General features: G+C 44.6%; 1 protein-coding gene and 1 long non-coding RNA gene across 2 annotated transcripts; one reads left to right on the forward strand and one right to left on the reverse strand.

Annotated features, from left to right (window-relative positions):
* Positions 1 to 1,481: 1,481 nt before the first annotated feature.
* LOC146893466 (uncharacterized) lies at positions 1,482 to 5,673 on the reverse strand. The gene is made up of 3 exons (XR_015003090.2): positions 5,230 to 5,673; positions 4,799 to 4,858; positions 1,482 to 1,836 (listed from the first exon to the last, which is right to left on the reverse strand). It is a non-coding gene; the product is annotated as an uncharacterized LOC146893466 (long non-coding RNA).
* A 1,349-nt stretch (positions 5,674 to 7,022) lies between these two features.
* On the forward strand, positions 7,023 to 9,473 carry Zg16 (zymogen granule protein 16). Its single transcript, XM_087908423.1, has 4 exons — positions 7,023 to 7,111; positions 7,772 to 7,833; positions 7,989 to 8,121; positions 9,052 to 9,473. The coding sequence occupies exons 2-4, from the start codon at positions 7,779 to 7,781 to the stop codon at positions 9,365 to 9,367; spliced, it is 504 nt and encodes a 167-aa protein (XP_087764549.1). The 5' UTR covers positions 7,023 to 7,111; positions 7,772 to 7,778; the 3' UTR covers positions 9,368 to 9,473.
* The last annotated feature ends 10,285 nt before the right edge of the window (positions 9,474 to 19,758 follow it).

A 19,758-nucleotide genomic window follows, 5' to 3' on the forward strand; every position in this document is an offset into this window, starting at 1 on the left:
ATAGATATAAAAAAGAACTAAGCACCAGCATTCATTCATTCATTGCTCTCTGCCTCCTGACTGTGGACACAGTATGAACATTCCTACATTCCTACTTTCCCTGCATGAGAGACCGTATCCCCTGGGACTGTAAGCCAAATTACTTCCTCCCTTCTTTATGTTGCTTTTATCCGCTATTTTGTTGCAGCAATGAGACAAGTAACTAATTCTGTAATCCTATTTTTTTTAAGTTTGTATTTGTGGGTATGTGTGTGTGTGTCTGATGTGCATGTGAGTAGATGCACATACACAGGTGCCCTCGGAGGCCAGAAGAAGGTAGCCCCGGAGCAGGAGTTACAGGAGGTTGTGAGCCACCCCATGTGGGTGCTGGGAAATGAACTTAGAGCCCCTGTAAGAGCAGCAAACACTCTCAATCGCTGAACCATCTCTCCAGCCCCCAGTGGTTCTGCTTTTCAGGTGGCTTCCCTTTTTCCTTCCTAGGCCCTGAGTTACAGTCTGCCCTGCCCATTTTACCAACGGTGGAGAAAGTTGAGCCTTCTGTGGAGCTGCTCGGAGGACTACATTTTCTGGAAGGGTTACAATGTTAATTCTATTGATTCCAGAGTCTCATTTGTGGGGCTACAAATCACATCATCTACATGCTGAAGCAAACTCTCGTCTTGAAGCTAGAGACAAGTTCTTCAGCTAATGTGTGCAGGTGAGAACAATCTCTAAATCCTAGAGCCAGCATTGTCCAAGGACGTTGAGAGCTTCCACAGTACCAGGTCAGTCCATGCACAGTCAAACAGCTATTGAGAGTTTGAATACAATGGGATACAGAGGAACACACCCTGTAAGTACGGTAAACCAAGTGTGTTTATGTAGAATCTAAATTAAAAATGCTATTGGGATTTGGGATTACTTAGCGGGAAGAAGTCACTGGACTCAGGATCCTTAGGTTTGGGGCTAGTTGAATTCTCCATTAGGTGGTAGTGGTGGTGATGGTGGTTTTTTGAGACAGGGTTTCTCTGTGTAGCACTCCTGGATGTCCTGGAACTAACTGTAGACTGGGCTGGCCTCCAACTCAGAGATTCACCTACCTGTGTTTCTAAAACAAAAAGGGAAAGAAGAAAAGGAAAACTCAAAAGAAACTCAAGACACCCAACACCTTTGAGCCACTGCCCTTTCATCCTCCTCTCCGGACATCCCCGGGCCAGACTTCTCAGGCCCAAGCCTGGGTCCTTGCAGCCTGTCAAGCTAGGCTCAGACATCATCCTCAACTAATGAGGGCTCAGCAGTTAAAAGCACTGGCTGCTCTTCCAGAGGACCCAGGTTCAATTCCCAGCACCCACATAATAGCTCTCAAGCACACGATACTCCAGTTCTGAGGTATCAGACACCCTCTTCTGACCTCCTCAAGCGTCAGGCGAAACACTTTGTTTTATTAAACACTTTGTTAATAAACACTTTATTTACATAAATAAACAAACTAGGAATCAGTGTATAAGTAAACTACAACTTTTATAAAAATTAATATTGAGCAGCGGAGAAAAGAGCTTATCTAAGCGGAACACTGAGAAGAGAAATGAAAAGACAGCTTCCTAAGTCCATCTTCTGGATGCTGACAGCAAATTTAGATTTACATCTAAGGAAAGAGACATGCATAACTAAGCAGTCCTGGCCAAGGTGTGGTCTCTTCTGTTGTCGTTGCTACCACGGTGTGGGTTCCACTCTCTTGGGTAGGATGGTCTGACAAGTATGGAAACTCTGGAGACAAGCTCCTCCGTCCGCTGGCACTAAGCTTCAGTATTTTTATCTCTTCCTCTCAGCTCAGGCGTCCTAGGGAAATTCCAGTTCCTAGGGTAGCAATTTGAATGGCTTGATAATCAGAAGGAGGGCATAAGCATCCTTTTAAAACATCTTCATTCCTCCCAGGAGAACTACATCACTGCCCTGGCTGCTCCGTTCTACCATGGAAAGGCTTTGGGAGTCTCTGAGGCTCCAGTGTGTGGGGACCTCTAAGCAAATGAACCACATCATATCTCTACAGTCATTTTATTTTTTTTTTTGTTTTTATTTTGTTTTGTTTTTGTTTTTTATAAATATTTAATTCTACTAGTTTTTTTCCCCCATGATATTTATTGAGCTCTACATTTTTCTCTGTTCCCCTCCCTGCCTCTCCCCTCCCTGCTTCAACCCTCCCCCAAGGTCCCCATGCTCCCAATTTATTCAGGAGATCTTGTCTTTTTATACTTTCTACTTCCCATGTAGATTAGATCTATGTAAGTCTCTCTTTGTGTCTGCATTGTTGTCTAAGTTTTCTGGGATTTTGGTTTGTAGGCTAGTTTGCTTTGCTTTATGTTTAAAAAACCACCTATGAGTGAGTACATGTGATAATTGTCTTTCTGTGTCTGGGTTACCTCACTCAAAATAATGTTTTCTAGCTTCATCCATTTTCCTGCAAAATTCAAGCTGTTGTTATTTTTTTCTGCTGTCTCTACAGTCATTTTAAAAGACATTAAAATGTCTAGGTCAGGTGTGGTGACTCACATTTTTAACCCAAGCACTCAGGAGGCCGAGGCAGGGCAGGGCAGCCTGTGAGTTTGTGGCCAGCCTGGTCTACAGAGCAAGTTCCAGGATAGCCAACGCCATACAGAGAAACCCTGTCTTGAAAAAACAAAACAAACTGTCTAAGCTTGAGTTTTTATTGCTGTAAAGAAACACCATGACCTTATAAATGAGAACAATTCATTGAGGGGGCTTGACTACAGTTTCAGAGGTTCAGCCATTATTATCATGGTGGGGACATGCCAGGGAGCAAGCAGACAGGGCATTGGAGCTGAGAATCCTAGATCTTGAGGCAACAGGAAGTTGACCATCACACTGAGGGAAACTTGAACCAAAGAGATATCAAAGCCCGCCCCCAACAGCAACATACTTCCTCCAACAGGACCACATCTCCTAATAGTGACACTCCCTTTGGGGGCCGTTTTCTTTCAAACCACCACACAAAAAAAAAAGAGAGAGAAGGAGGGAGGGAGGGAGGGAGGAAGAGAGGGAGGGAAGAAACAAAGCAGCTTAAGATATAGATGGGTCAGTTTTTACACAGATGTCTTCTCTGACAGCTGTCATTGTTCCATCGAAACCAGGAGGGGATGAAAATCCGGTCAGTGGATGCCTGTTTCAGCACCCATAGTTTATTATACACTAGGTGGTCTCTGGAAACAAAAATCAAAATGAACTGGTCAAGTAATCAACAGTCAGAAAAGCTCACTGACATGCTCACAAGGATCCTAGAGAGTATCCCAAAGAAGTTGGGCACGGTGGTGCATGCTCATAAAATCCCCACACTTGGAAATTAGAGATGGGGTGCTAGGGGTTCATGGTCATCCTCATACTGAGTTTGAGACCAGCCTGGTCTCCATGAGATCCTGTCTCAAAAACTCTGAATTTGAAAACTAAAAACAAAGTAGAAATCACTGGCAGTGAATGAGGTAACTCAACATTGCAAGCTCTGTGTGAAGCCTGAGGTTGTCCTCCCAGACCTCTACGCTGGTGTAGTCAGAACCTTGACTTATGCTGCAGGAGACAAGTTCAACCCAAGTCAGAATGAAGCAAAAATTGGAGGTTTTTAAGTGAAGAGTGCAAATTCGGAGAACAGAGTGCAGCCTTAAAGAGAAGTACACATTTGAAGGCTGTAGGAATAACCACAGGAGCTAGGCGTGGCCGTGGTCACTTGTGCCTGCAACCAAGAGATGGAAGACAGACACAGACAGATCCTGAAAGCCTGCCTGGCCAGCCAACCTAGCCAAAATGGTGAGCATCCCATTCAGTGAGAGGTCCTGTCTCAAGGTGACCAAGGCAGAAAGAGAGAAGGAAGACGCTCGATGTTCTGTTGTGGACAATCTCTTTGTGCACTGTGAAGATGTGTCACTCTGATTGGTTTAATAAAAAGCTGAATGGTAATAGCTAGGCAGGGTTTCCAGGGCAGAGAGGATGCTGGGAAGAAGAAGGCAGAGACACCAGGGGATGCAGAGTGAGCTGCATTGGCAGTATAAAGTAAAAATAACCAAGTCACGTAAAAGGACGTTGATTAAAAGATATGAGTTAATTTAAGTTATAAGAGCTAGTTAGAAACAAGACTAAGCTATCGGCCAAGTTCTTATAATTAATAATAAGTCTTCGTGTCTTTGGGGAGCCTATGGTCCTGATGGAAAACTCTGATACAAGGTCCTGTTTCAATCTCTGCACATGTCTGCTCAGCGCGTGTACCACACATATGCACTAGTCAGACAGACAAACAGACACATACACACACATACAAACAAACACAGTTAAATATTAAAGAAACAAATAAACAATAGTGATATTTAGGTTGTATTCTTTAAAGAATATAGTCTAGATATTTAAATATCAAGGAATTCTTACACTACACAGGACATGACTGGTTAGCTGTTTATTTTGTTTGTTTGTTTCTGGATAGCTGATTTAATAACCCTGTTTGTGATACTTCTAAGAAAAGAGAGTATATAGCTCCTAGGATATTGTGAGATTTGATCAAATGTATCAAGATTCTTGACTTTTGGCCAATGAGAAATGTAAAGTAGATCTAGGAGTGGGAGGCACTGTTTCCGTTCTCCTTCCCCCTTAACTTTCCCTATCGTCCCATCTTGCCTCAGGCTCCGCTCAATGGAACGTTTCTCCTGTTTGATGAAATGAAGTGTTGCCTGTTCCTTGGACTGCAAATAAAAGCCAATTAGCATTTTTGAACTAAATTCGCCATTTTTACTTCCGATAGGGTGGGGAGGCAGATCCTTACCATGGGGTCTGAGTTTGCACCTAGGGAGCGAGGCCTGTTCTCTTGGAGAGACTGCAATCTCTGCAACAGTTCAGGAGAGGGGAGAGGACTGAGTAAAATGGGAGGGCTATGCCACTTTTCCTATGCACCCCGTTTCCGCCTTTACTCGACCCATTCTGCCTTCCACTTTACCAAAATCCAGAGAACATTTATTTCTTCACAGTTCTGACTAAAAAGACTCCTCACAGAACAGCAGCCAAATTCCTAACCCCTACTTCCCAGTCCTGCACCAGCTGCCACCGCTGCCACCAGCTGCCGAGGAGACATCACCTCCTGCTGGCTCCCTCTGCAGACTACCCATCTTCCCACCCTCCTTTCTCTTCCAGATTCTCACACTCACTACCCAGGGCTTTGACACTTCTGTCTGGATCAGCAGTCACCCCAATACCTACCTTTCTCTTCCTCACGCCAGTCTTCCCCTTGCAGAGATGCCTCCCAGCTCTTTGCTTTCCCGCTTCCCTAGTGCCCGTCACGCTCTCACTCCGCCTTACAGCTTCATAGCTTTGACATACTTTATGGTAGCATCCACTTGTCTAGTTCCTCTCACTGGGAGGGAAGAAAGTCCCTGAGGTGCACTCTTGGCGCTCCTGCTACCTCTCCGACAAATGAGGCCTCCAACATAGGTTGAGTGAGTCTCTTTATCAAGAGGGCAGAGAAAAAGGAGAAATGCCAGGTACCCTGCCGTAGCAAATGACTTTGGAAGGTATGGGCTATTTGTTATGTCCAGGGGAAAGGAAAGACTATAAAGAAAGAGCCTCAGAGTAAGAAAAGTGGGGAAACATTCGGACATAAGAACTGAGACAGAAAAGCAGGGAGCACAGTGGACATAACAGGACAATGGGAATGGAGCCAATGTTCTCTGCTTATCTTGAACTTAGAAAAAAGGAAAGGAGGGGGAGCTGGAATCTGGCTATGTTCCTGGAAGCTGGCACCCGGCAGCCCTGCCCTATTCCCGGCCCCTCGGGGCAGGACACCTGTGCTATCTGGGATGAGTCTCCAGTCCCAGATGGTAAGCCTGCGAGGAAAGGGTGGATGATCTGAATGTCTGACTGCTGCGGGTTGTTAGGGTTGTTGTTACTGCTTATTCTAGCCCCTCCCTAGGCTCCATCCTCTGTACCAGAAAAGTCCTGATGACGCGGCGGGATCAAAGGGCCAGTCTAACAAGGGCAAGCACTAGGACTTGTGGTCAATTCTAGGGACTTTAGATCAAAAGGGAATCAGTCCTGGAAGGAAAAAAACCTAAAGAGAGGAGAAATCTACAGCATTGTTTCTGGTGCTGTTTCAGGCTTAAGGAGAGGGGCAATTCGCTCTGGTGGTCTACCACCGCGGTACCTAGAAGTCCTGAGGTTCCAAGTCCAGAACTCACAGAGGAGGACTTGTACACTCTCAGCTTCCCACACGCCCATTGGGCTGACTGGGTCTGGAGGAAGAGATGGGGAACCCACAGATTTAGAGCCCACCTACAGCCCTAAGTTCCCCTTCTCAGAGAAAAAAGTCTTGAGAAGGGTCTGGACTAAGGATGGCTGGATGTAGGCATAGAGAACAGACAACCCAATGTTGGTCACAGCAGACTTTGTGATAGAGATGTTCACTATATAAATGTTTAAACTCTATGAGTGACTTTTTCATAAGAAGATGTCAACACACAGAAAAATTGTCAGGCAAATATTTGGCACTGCTCAGTGTTGAAAGTGGTTTTGTATTCTGGGAGAAGGCATATTACAAATGACTGAAGAGGGCAACATTTACCCAGCAGAAGGCAAGAGTACCGACAGACCATTTAGGGTAGGGAGAACCTCCCTCCAGGACTCTTGGAAGGCATTCTCATTTGCTTGTGTCTTCAGACAGGGTCTCCAACTGTAGCCCAGACGGACCTGGAAGTCACAATCTCCTTGCCTCAGCCCCTCCCCACCCCACCTCCCACCCCCCAGTCCAGACCTTGGCATTGTGCACGGGAGCCACCATGTCTAGATCAATTGCACTCTTGAGAAACGAGCTGCTTTTCCCACCCTTCAGCTGGACTTTAAACATATTTATTCTGTCTCTTCACAAATCTTCACTGTATCTAGAGTGGACCCCACCTTGCCACCTGGAACCCTTGGGGAGAGGCAGAATAAGATGTTCCAGACCCTGCTTGACACCTGACCCCAAGAGGCTGGTCCTGTTTGCTCAGCAGGTGAGGTTCACATGGTAAAGAAGAGTGAGAGGGCCAGGACCTGGTATAAAGGCCTGGGAATTTCTAGAAGATCTGCACCTGAAATTGCTAAGGGAAAGGTGAGTTGGTACAGGGGGAATGGGGAGATGGGTATTCAAATCTGAGCTAGAAAAGACAATGCCTGGACGGTAGCAGGGGAGACCTGGGCAGCAGTTCCTGGATGTGAGCTATTTTGGGGTGCAAGGATGTCTGGTTTTGGCTAAGGGGGTGGATAGGAGCAGATTTAGCTGGTGGAGACAGTTGTGACACATGGGCAAGTTGCCTTGAACCTGTTGTCTGAGCTCGTGCAAGCTCCTCCTGAAAGCTCTCAGCCTCTTGGCTCCACCAGGGAGGGATCCTTGGACGCTGGTGTTGGTGCACCATCTTCTACTGTCTCCTTTGCTTCGGAGGGGACACAGAGGCCCTCACAGATGTTCCTTGCCTTCATTTAGGAGTAGGGTGACGCTCTAGATTTAGCTGTGCCTCAGATAGCTCATAAACCATCAGATTTCAGGGAAGTTAGGCTCTGACTGTCAGAGCTGGGAGAACCAGAGGGATTAGGGGCCTAGAAAATCTGGAAGGAACGAGACTGTTCATCGACAGTTTTCTCTAGGCTTGGGGCTAGGTCTGCAGTGATGCATCGGAACAGCGTGGGTCTGTATTCCAGGCCAGAGATGCCTGGGCTAATGAGGTTGGAAAGAAAGGAATGAGCCCTCCTCTCCCCCTTCTTCCCACTGCAGCCTCAGAATGTTGGCCATCATTCTCTTAGCCCTTCTTTGTGCCTCGGCCTCCGGCAATGCCAGTAAGTGAAATGCCACGGAACCGGCCGTGGGACCATGGGAAGGCAGCCTGTGAGCTGCCACTCAGCAGGGCTGTCAGACTCTGCATTGGGGTGGCATAGGAAATGAGGGTAGCTCCCAGAGTGTTTGTCCCTCCAAGCCTTTCCTTCTCCTCTAGTTCAGTCTAGGTCCTCCTCCTACAGTGGGGAATATGGAGGCAAAGGAGGAAAGCGGTTCTCCCATTCCGGCAACCAGCTGGACGGCCCCATCACCGCCATCCGTGTCCGAGCCAACTCACTTTACATCACTGGGTGAGCATCTTCATGTTTCTGTGACGTGGGACTTTACTAGGACCTTACTAGGTTGAGAAAGTCTTGTTCACTCTGGATCACACCTGTTTAAATGGGTAAGTCACAGTGAAGTGGCGTGCACCCTGAGTCCGGAATGTGCTATTTAGTCCCCTAGTGCACATAATCTTGGTGAGTCATAACCCCGGACTCTCAGGGGCCTCTCATTACCTGGGCTGGATCTAAACCTGAGATCTAAACTTCTTTTCAATGTTTCTTTCAGGCATCCTTAATCTTTGCTTGTTTCTGTCCTGGGATAGTGCCATTCCTCCCTCTAGCTGGAACATTTCCTTTTAGTCTGAGTTCTGAACTGTGACCCGGTGCTGATTTGCCTCCTCTCTGTCTCGCCCGGGGCACCTTCCAGTGTTTGAAATCCTCAGACTTCTTTAAAGTGTGTGTTGGGGGTGAGCTCAGACTCGCTGTCTGAGTGACTCTGAGAAACTTACCTTAGTTCCACAAGCTGATTTTCAGCAAAATGAGAAGTTGAGATTCTCTGCATGGTCTCCTAGGGCTGACACAGTCTTTGTGTCTTGTAGAACATGTCACCAGTTCAAGATACAACATATAGACTAAGAAGACTTGATTTTTATATATATAAATGATATTATATATAATATATATTAAATATATGTGATGTATATAAAATGTATAATACATTTATTTTATGTTTGTGTGTACGTGTGGAATTGCTCAAGTGTCCTCTTATACATGTGGAGGCCAGAGGTGATCTTCTGGGAATGGGTTCTCTCCTTCCACCCTGTGGACCTAGGGGCTGAACTTAAGTTGTTAGGCTTGGGAGCAGGAGCCTTTACAAGCTGAGCTACCTCACCATTCATCCCAGTCTTGATTGTGATAACCAATGTGTTCCTTCTTCCTTCTCACCCCTGCCCCCAGTCTCCAAGTGCGCTATGGCACAGTGTGGAGCGAATACGTGGGTGGCAAACAGGGAGACCTGGAGGAGATCTTTCTGCACCCCGGGGAATCCGTGATCCAGGTGTCTGGCAAATACAGACTTTATGTGAAGAAGCTGGTCTTCGTGACAGACAAAGGCCGCTACCTGTCTTTTGGAAAAGACTCAGGCACGAGTTTCAATGCTGTTCCCTTGCACCCCAACACCGTCCTCCGCTTCATTAGTGGCCGATCTGGCTCTGTCATTGATGCCATCAGCCTACACTGGGATCTCTACCCTAGCCACTGCAGCACTTGCTGAAGCCCACCTTTCTTTCTGGTGGGGTTCTGTGGTGGGTGTGAGAACTCCCTCATCACCAAGCCCCATGCAAATGTGCAAACAGCTTAATAAAAGGATATGACTGAGACAGTGTTTGTTTACATCTTAATTCTAATAGAATTGTGAATTTCTTACTTCTGGATTTTTAAAAAAATTTAAAAAAAATTTTGAGACATGACCTCTGGACATACCCTGGTTGTCCCTGAACTCACTATGTAGACCAGGCTGGACTCACAGAGATCTGTCTCTGTGTCTGGAGTGCTGGGATTAAAGGGGGGTGTGCCACCATGCCTCACTATATCTGCTGCTCTTGAACATTAATCTGGAAAATGGGAGAACAAGAAAGAGAAGCGCTAGAGGCTTTTCTTTACATGTTATTAAAAAAAATAGGACAAAATCATGCCTGTACTGATTCTTTCCAAGGATAGCCCCTGAGAATTTTCCCAATAGGAGTTCTGAGGCTAGGATCCGGCTCAGCTATTCCAACTTGCCAAAACCCACTCTCCAGCTCTCCTCTACTCCTTGGCTTGGAAAAATGCTTTCCTGCCCCAGATGTCACCTTCTTCCATCTACATGAAGCCTCTTGCTGTCCGTGGCGGGAGCACTCTCCTTTCTCCTTTCTGGAACCCACTTAACTTCTAAAGTTTGCCACGGACTTCACTCTGTTGTCCTAGCCCAGATCCTCTTAATTTGACTCCCAAGCCTGGGTGTTTCTAACTTAGATCTCTCAAAACTGAGACTCTTTCCTCAGGAAGCTAACACATTCCCAGTAGTGTGAACTCTATCTGTGCACAGAAAGGAAAAACCCCTGGCCTGACATGGTGAGCTGACAGCTTTAATGGCGGCACTCGGGAGGCAGAGGCAGAGGCAGAGGCAGAGGCAGCAAGCTGTCTGTGAGTTCCAGGACAGCCAGGGCTACAGAAAAAAACCTATCTCAAGAAATCAAAAACAAAAGGGGAAATCCTAAGTGAGCCATGGTGGTGCACACCTGTAATCCAGAACTTGAGAGACTAGCCTAGCCTGGTCTACATGGTGAGTTCAAGGCCAACAGTTCTACATAGTTAGACCCTAAGAGGTTTCAGGAGACAAAAAGATTGCCACAAGTTTAAGGCCAGCCTGGGGAACAGAGTGAATTCCTGGTTAGTGTTAGGATATTTTATTTGTATTGTTATAAATAACGCTTGCCTGAAGATCAGAATGCAAAGCTAGAGGCCAGAAAGTGGTGGCATATACCTTTAATCCCAGGATTTGAGAGACAGAGGCAGATGGATCTCTGTGAGTGCAAGACTACCCTGGGCTACCCAAGATCGATCCAGAAACAGATCCAGGTGGTGGTGGCTCACACCTTGAATCCCAGGGTTTGGGAGTCACAGACCTTTAATCCTAGCACTAGGAAGAAGGAGATAGGAGCAATATGGCTGGGCAGAGAGAGGAATATAAACGGGGAAGAGACAGGAACTCAGTGGAGTGTGGAGTCTGAGGATTCAGAAAGTCAGGATCTCGCACATTCGGTCTGAAGATCTGGTAGAGGTAAAAGGTCTCTCTAGTGACCAGCTGCTTTGCTTTCCTGATCTTCAGCTTGAACCCCAATATCTGCCTCTGGGTTTTTATTATTTGTTCTACAGGTTAATCTTGGATATAGTGAGACACTGTCCCAGAAACCTCGATACGTGAATAAATAGATAAACGGGCAAGAGGGGAGCTTTTCATTGTGGGCATTCATGAATATAAGGGGTTGGTGAGAATATGGGTCACTAGATAAATTCAGCAAAGATATAAAGTTACTTTGAAAATAATACTTAGGATCCAAGTTCTGAATTCTACAACACTAAGAGGTTTAATGGGTAGCAGCATGGAGCTAATGAAGTCTGGGTTACAGAAGTATGCCACCACATCCATATCCCATTTATAAAATACTGTGGCTTCATACATGGTAGGAGAACATTCTATCAAAGAGCCATGTCCCCAAGTGTCCTTTCTTTCAAACAGTTACATGAAGGGGATTATGCCATTGTCTTTTATATGTAAATTATATAGCATGAAATTCACCCCTTTAAAGTATGCAATGTGGAGTAGGGATATAGTCTATGGTGTGTGTGTGTAAGTACATGTAATGACATGTAATGAGTATGTGTGTGATGGGTGTGTGCTCACTTGTGTGGAAGCTAGATGTTGATATCACATGTAATAGATAGATGCTGATATCACATGTAATAGATAGATATTGATACATATGTAATAGATGTTGATATCACATGTAATAGATAGATGATGACATCACATATTTCTGTTGCTCTCCACCTTTTTGAATATTTCTTTTCTTCTTTCATTTTTGTGTGCATTGTATATGTACAGGTACACACACTTGTGTACATGTATGCATGGGGAGATCACATTCATCATTGTGTCTTCTATCACATGCCTCCTTGTTTTGAGACAGGGTCTCTCGTTGAGCCTGAAGTTCACTATTTTGGCTACGCTGTCAGCCCAGAGACCTCCCCAATGCTGAAGCTGCAGGCATTCTAACGGCCACACCTGACTTTATGGAGGAGATTTGACCTCTGACCCTCTCGCTTTTAAAACCAACCACATTTAGACTTTTTTTTTTCTTTTTTGCAAAACACATGTATTTGAAGAATTTTAATCCCAGCATTCTGGAAGCAGAGGCAGGAGGACCTCCGTGAGTTTGAGGCCAGCCTGGTCTACAAGAGCTAGTTCCAGGACAGGCACCAAAGCCACAGAGAAACCGTGTCTACAAACAAACAAACAAACAAACAAAAACCCCACAGAATAAGAAGAAGGAGAATGAGAAGAAGAAGAAGTTCATATATTTTAAAAAAAGAAGTTTTTAGCAGTGTTTGGGAGACAGTTTGGAGAGGAGGAGCAGCAGGCTGCTCTTGCAGAGGACCTTGATTCAACCCCCTGTGCTCAGAACACTCAAATGGCAGCCCACAATCTTTTCATGGTGTGGGGCAGAGGTGGGGGGGTGTGGAGAAACAAGGTTTCTCTGTGGAACAGTCCTGGCTGTCCTGGAACTCTCTCTGTAGACCAGGCTGGCCTTGAACTCACAGAGTCCTCCTACCTCTGCCTCTCAAGTGCTGGTACTAAAGGCATGTACCACCACGACCGGCCGGCTCACAATCTTAACTCCAGTTCCAAGAGATCTGATAACCCTCTTCTGGTACACATGTGGTGCCTGGACAGACATGCAGGGAAAATATTCATTCACATAAAATAAAATAAATAATACTTAGCATGGTAGAGATTGTCTTTAATCCCAGGGCTGGAGAGGCATAGTCAGGCAGATATCTCTAAACCGCAGGCCAGCCTGGTCTACATAGTGACTTCCAGGATAACCAATGCCACAATGAGAGACCTTGTCTTTAAAAAAGCAAACAACAAAAACTCACTGATGCTTGCCCATAACAGGCAAGGTAACTTCTTTTGCAGTGGTATTGATGATGGTGGACTCAAAAGTGAGAATCAGAGACATTGAAGGCATCTGTGACAACCTCCCACCACACCCCACCCTACCTCCTAAAGAAAAAGATAATGTTGTAAAATAATCCTCTTGTACACTGTAAAGACTTATCACTGAAACTGGTTTAATAAAACACTGATTGGAAAGTAGCCAGGCAGGAAGTATGGGTGTGGCAACCAAACTAAGGATGCTGGGAAGGAGAAGGGCGGAGTCACAAGATGCCAACCAGATGCAGAAGAAGCAGAAGAAGCAGAAGATCAATGTGCCTTGCTAATAAAGGTACCACCATGTGGAGGAGCATAAATATAGAAATACAGATTAATTTAAGTGCAAGTTAGCTAGTAACAAGCCTGAGCTATTGGTAAAGCATTTATAATTCATATACACCCTCTGAGTCAATTATTTGGGAACTGGCTTCCAGCTATTTGGGAAAGGGCAGTCGGGAGAGAAACATCTGTCCACAAGAAAGTCTAGACAGGAAGTCACTGAAGTAAATCCTTTAAAAATGTGATAAAGTGTAGTTCTTTATAATTGATGATTTCTGGTGGGTGGAGCACAAGGGGACAACATGGGACTCAGATGTTTTCAAGGACTGGCCACTGGGAGATTGACCATGCTCAATGAACAGCACAAACTGGACTTGGATAATATAGGACAGAGGGCACGGGGGTGGGAGGGTGGACCTGGGAGGAATAGGAAATGAGTGTGATTGGGTGCATTGCATGAAGTTCTCAAACAATCAATAAAAATATTATGTTGGGGAGAAATAAATAAATAAACCTGTTTTGTTTTAGTTTTCAAGACAGGGTTTCTCTGTAGTTTTAAAGCCTGTCCTGGAACTAGCTCTTTGAAATCAGGCTGGTCTTGAATTCACAGAGATCTGCCTGCCTCTGCTTCCCAGTACTGGAATTAAAGGCATGTGCCACTACCGCCTGGCTAATAAAATGAATCTTAAGAACATTTTCCAGGAGGCTGTGGCTCTGGGTCTGATTCTCACCTCATCATTTCATCCTTGATTCCGGCTGGACTTTCCCATCTTCTCCATCACACAGCTTAAAGCTGAGAAACGTGGCTGAGGGCAAAGTAAATGGGCTGCCGGATGGGATATACTTCAGAGACAACCTGCAGAGCTGAGGCTGCAATGTCCAATGTGGTAGCGGTGGGAGGTAGGGTAGGGGTGAAGCTGCTGTGTGAAGGTGCAGCCCACCCCAGCTCACCAGCCCTAAGGTGTGCTACCAAAGCATGGTGGACTGTCTCATGCAGATTCCTCAGACAACAGTTTCGTCAGCTATCCGTGTGGAAATTTGGCAAGTATTGATATTTTCTAAAACAAGCTTCAAATTTTGCTGTTCAAGACAATACATCCATTTCTGTCTAGAGCTAATGAGACCATTCTGGAGCTTTTTGTTCTGTCTTGTTTGTGAACCTGGCTGTGGTGGTTCCCATAGCTCATATATTTCAATACATAGTCACCAGAGAGTGGCGTTATTTGAAAGTATTAGAAGGATTAAGAGGTATGGCCCTGATGAAGGAAATGTATCATGGGGGTTGGCTTTGAGGTTTCAAAAGACTATGCTAACCCCTCTATCTTTATCTACAGATCAGGATGTAGTTCTCAGATACTGCTTCAGCGTCCGCCTACCTGCCACCATGCTTCCTGTCATGTGAATATGACTAAACCTCTGGACCTGTAAACAAGCCTCTTTGGGCCACCAACTCACAAAAAATGACAATGACTTTTATAATTAATTGTAAAAGCTCAGCCTATACTTTAGACTTATCCCATGAGCTCTTATAACTTAAATTAACCCATTTCTCTTCATCTACGTGTTGCCGTGTGACTCGTGGCTTTTACCTGTCCTCCTGCACCTCTTGCTTTCTCATCATCTGGCTGGCATCTCCATTCCCCTTCCCAGTATCCTCTGTGCCTGTAAACCCAGCCTAGCTATTGGCCATTCAGCTTTTAATTAAACCAAACAGAGTAACACATCTTCATAGTGTACAAAAAGGCTATTCCACAACATTTCCCCCTTTTTGTCTAAATAAAAAGAAAAGATTTGAACTCTAATACCGTAAGAACAATTATCAGGTAAAATTTACATTAACAATGTCCAGTCCATTTGTGGTTGGCAAATTTGGAGAAAGTACACCATTATCTATCCTATCTTAGTCCAAAGTTATATACCTAAATCATTTTCTATCATAACTTGTATTACCATCTCAAAATTATCTTTTTAGACCTCAAAACATTCTCCTAAATGAATAATTCAAGCTTTGAAGTCTCTCGACCCCATATACTTTATACCCCCTTTGTGACTTTTCTCTGAATTTGGTAACAGAAAACTGTGACTATAACTAACTCATCATTGACTCCATCAGCAATGCAAGAAGGAGATAATATTACCTGAGTAAAAAGAAAATTCAGAGCAAACATCTTCCAAAACTATAGAATGACAGAAAAAGCTGACTGCCTGGACAATCAACCACGGTTCCTCTGTGACATTACGGCATCCATCTTCGGGCTGCAGGCCTAGCAATCCTATAGACTATTCTGTGAAGGAAGAATTTTGAAGGACTCTCCCACTTTGTCTTAACAAAGATCAGCAGCTACTTTCTTGTGTGTCCTCCTTGTCCACCTGGACACCATACTGTCAGCAATTGAGGCAGGGCAGTCTCTTGCTCAAATGGCTAGTTTTTGTCACAAAGAAAGCAAAGTGCATATGGAGGTTCTTTGATGCCAACCATCCTTTTTGAAGTAAATTGGTGCTGCCAGGAGCAGACGTGTCTCACTGTCATGAAAAGCTGTATGTTATTAAAACACCTTACATGTCATATTTCTGTAGATCTCTGACGTGTTTGAAGACCACCTGTATACATAAGTACACCTCTTTCACCTTGAAAACATACCTAACACAACTACAAGTTTAATTGTTATAGGTGACTAACTACTAACCTGCTTTTCATTATTATCCTATATAGTTTGTAATAACAACTTTCAAGGATTAGAAATTTACATTAAAGTGTTAAATGAGCTGCATAGGTACAATAACTTAAGCAAGAGTAATATATAGGGGCTGGAGAAATGACTCAGCGGTTAAGAGCACTGATTGCTCTTCCAGAGGACCTGGGTTCAATTCCCAGTACCCACATGGCAGCTCACAACTGTCTGAAAATCCAGTTCCAGGGGATCTGACACCTTCACACCAATGCACATAAAATAAAGATAGAGAAATCATAAAAAAATTTTAAATCATCAAAAAAATTTTTTTAATTTATTTTAAATTTTAAAATCCCATATATATATATGTGTGTGTGTCTGTGTGTGTGTGTGTGTGTGTGTGTATGGTATGTTCAACAAAAACAACCTTAAATTTTTATCATTATAAAAAATTCATACCATTGTAAAATATTTAAGACTAGTAGTAGTTGCTTTTTTAGTTTAAAAGTAGTTTCAATAATCTATCCTTTCATCCTGTCATTTCTATACTCCCTTTTTTTCTTTACAGAATGAAATCCCTGAATCTAATTTCCTCTGTTTAACTTTTTTCCTGAGCATTACTAATAACAACTTGTAACCAACCCCCATAAATGATGACAAACATCCATAATCCACTGATTGACCAAAAGCCACCTACCCTACTTCTTGGGAATGTGGGTGTTGTGTTCTCTAGACTGCTTCCTGTTTCTGGGGCATTGGCTGGGAGACCCTGACAAAATTAGTATAACGTTCAAGTCCTGGGTAGAATAGTCTGTGAGCTGAACCATCTCAGCCATGAAACTCCCAACTCCTGCCAGGTGGTGGTGGCACATGCCTTTAACCCCAACACTCAGGAGGTAGAGGCAGGTGGATCTCTGTGAGTTAGAGGCCAGCCTGGTCTACAGAGTGAGTTCCAGGAAAGGCTCCAAAGCCACAGAGAAACCCTGTCTTTAAAAATCCCTACCCCCCCCCCCAAAAAAAATAGAAAAGAAAGAAAGAAACTCCCAACTCTCTAGCCTTCCTTTTTAGATAAGGTCACATATACTTCAGGTGAACCTGGAACTCCTTCTGGAGCTGAGGACCTCAAACTTCTGGATCATCCTGCTTCCACCTTTCAAAGTGCTAGAATTACAAATATGTGCCACCACACTCGGTATACAAAGTACTGGGAACCAACCACAGATGACAGCCTTGCTTCTTTGCATCACTGGGTCCCTCCACCTAAAATTGGCATGATTGGTGGTCCCTCCCCTTTTCCACCTCTGTCTACTTCTTGAGTGACGACTTGCCTCTCAAGTGTGGTTCCACAGAGCCTGGTCAATGAAGTGAAATGGTTGGATACTCCAGGTATGTGGCCAACACCCCTGCTTTCCCAGGTTCCGCAAAGATGAATGACGCCCCCAGGTCAGCAGGAAACATCCTCATCAGGCCTCACCTGATATCCCTTTCCAATGCCTCACCTTTAACAAAAAAGGGAGAGGTTAGTATTCAGGCATCTACACTGGCCTGCCCTTAGGGTCCTGACAGAATACATTCACAGCTACAGCCACTAGGATCATCCCCCAACCCCATGCACATTCACTAGGGCCCTGCCCACCTCTTGTGTCTCACTCTGCTTCTTTCTCTGCTTCCCTCAGGTTTTCCTTCTCACTCTCCCTCCTTTCTCCAGAGGCCTGACTCCCCTGTCTCTGTCCCCCTTTTTCCATCTCCTTTCCTCTAATAAAAACCCCTTCACATGCCCTCTGCCGCATGGCGTCTTTCTCTCTCGCTGGTTTTTAAATTACAAATTGGGTATAGTGGCACACGCCTTCAACCCCAGCACTCAGAAAGCAGAAGCAGGCAGATATCTCTGTGAGTCTGAGGCCACCCTGGTCTTTATAGAGAGTTCCAGGACAGTCAGAGCAACATCGTGAGACCCTGTCTTGAAGTAAACAAACAAAACACCCCCACAAAAAAGTGCTCTTATATTGAAAGAATTATACATGCAGTACAGCGCAATGCTTTGATATATACTTACAATATGGAATGATTAAGAAAGCAAATCTGGGGGCTGGAGAGATGGTTCAGTTGTTGAGAGCACTGTCTGTTCTTCCAGAGGTCCTGAGTTCAAGTCTCAGCACCCACATGGTGGCTCACAGCCATCTGTAATGAGATCTGGTGCCCTCTTCTGGTCTGTAGGCATATACGCAGGCAGAACACAGTATACAGAATAAATAAGTAAATAAATCTATAAAAGAAGAAAAAGAAAGAAAGCAAATTTATGCTTGCATACTGTCTTGTGTGGTGAAAACGTTTTAAATATTTTATTTTGCCAGGTGTGATGGCTCAAACCTGCAATCCTAGCATTAAGAGGCTAAGGCAGGAGGGTTCCTTAGAGTATGAGGCAAATCTGGCCTACATAGTAAGACCCAATCCAGTCTGGAGTACTGAGTGAGACCCTGACCCATAGAATAAGAATGAGGAGGAGGAAGAGGAGAAGGAGGAGGAGGAGGAGAGGAAGAGGAGGAGGAAAGAAGGAGGAAGAGGAGGAGGAGGAGAAGAACAGGAGGAGGAGGAGGGAAGGAGGAGGAGGAAGAAGACGAGAAGAAGAAGAAGAAGAAGAAGAAGAAGAAGAAGAAGAAGAAGAAGAAGAAGAAGAAGAAAACAGAGAGAAAGAGAGAAAGAAAGAAAGAAAGAAAGAAAGAAAGAAAGAAAGAAAGAAAGGAGCCCAGCCCTAGCAGCTCATACCTTTAAGCCCTGCACTCAAAATAGAGGCAGGCGGGTCTCTGTGAGTCTAGCCTGGACTACACAGAGAAACCCTGTCTCAAAAAACAAAAACAAAATAAAATAAACAATAACAACGACAAAAAATTCAGAATGATGGAAAGTTTATACAACATCAAACAGAAAGTTTCCATTCAAGAATTCAAAAAAAAGTAATAAGCAAGATTCCGAACAACCCAGCTTCCGTTGCCACGGTAATGCAGTTAACCTAAAGTCAACAGACCATAACCAATCAGTATTTACTGTGTGGAATGTGGTCCCATTCTAGAACTGTAAATAATGCCAAGCAATATTTTTAATTGAGCTGGACATGGTGGCACAGAACTTTGATCCTGGCTTTAATTCAGCCCTAGGGAGGCAGAGGCAGACAGGTCTCTGTGAGTTTGAGTTCAACCTAGTTATACATAGTGAATTCTGGGACAGGCAGGGCTACATAAAAATACTTTGTCTCACAAAATAAAACATAACCAACACTTTACATTGTAATACCCCTTTATGGACCATAAATCTAAACCTTGGCTTTTATCATTCATTTTTGTTTCAAGACTGAATTTCTCTGTGTATCCTTGGATGCTCTGGAACTCACTGTTGGACCAGCCCGGCATAGAACTCACAGAGAACCGCCTGCCTCTGAGTTCCGAGTGCTGGGATTAAAGGTAGGAGCTGTTTGGGCTGGACTTCTGAACCCTGGCCAGGCAATGGTGGTGCACGCCTTTAATCCCAGTACTGGGGAGGCAGAGACAGGCAGAACTGAGTAATGGCCAGCCTGGTCTACAGAGTGGCTTTCAGGACAGCCATGGCTACACAGAAACCCTTTTTCTTCTCTTCTCCTCCTCCCACTCCATTTTTTTTTTTTTTTTGGAGACAGTGTAGCCCTGGCCCTTGGAACTCACTTTGTAGACCAGGTCCAGGTTAGCCTTGAACTGAAGAGATCAGGCTTTTTTCATGAAAAACAAACGCAGAAACAGAAGAGCATGGTGGTGTCATTTATTCTGGCAGAGGCAAAGGCAGGTACATATTTGTGATTTTGAGGCCAGCCTGTTCTACCTAGTGAGTTCCAGTTGCGGGATAGAAACCTAAAGACCACTCAGCATGACCAAAATTCGAGTTGAGAATCTGTAGTAAGCCGATCTGCAAATGCTTGGAGAGAAA

The sequence above is a fragment of the Myodes glareolus genome, chromosome 7, assembly GCF_982192425.1.
Source record: "Myodes glareolus chromosome 7, mMyoGla1.1, whole genome shotgun sequence".
Classification (NCBI taxonomy): domain Eukaryota; kingdom Metazoa; phylum Chordata; class Mammalia; order Rodentia; family Cricetidae; genus Myodes; species Myodes glareolus.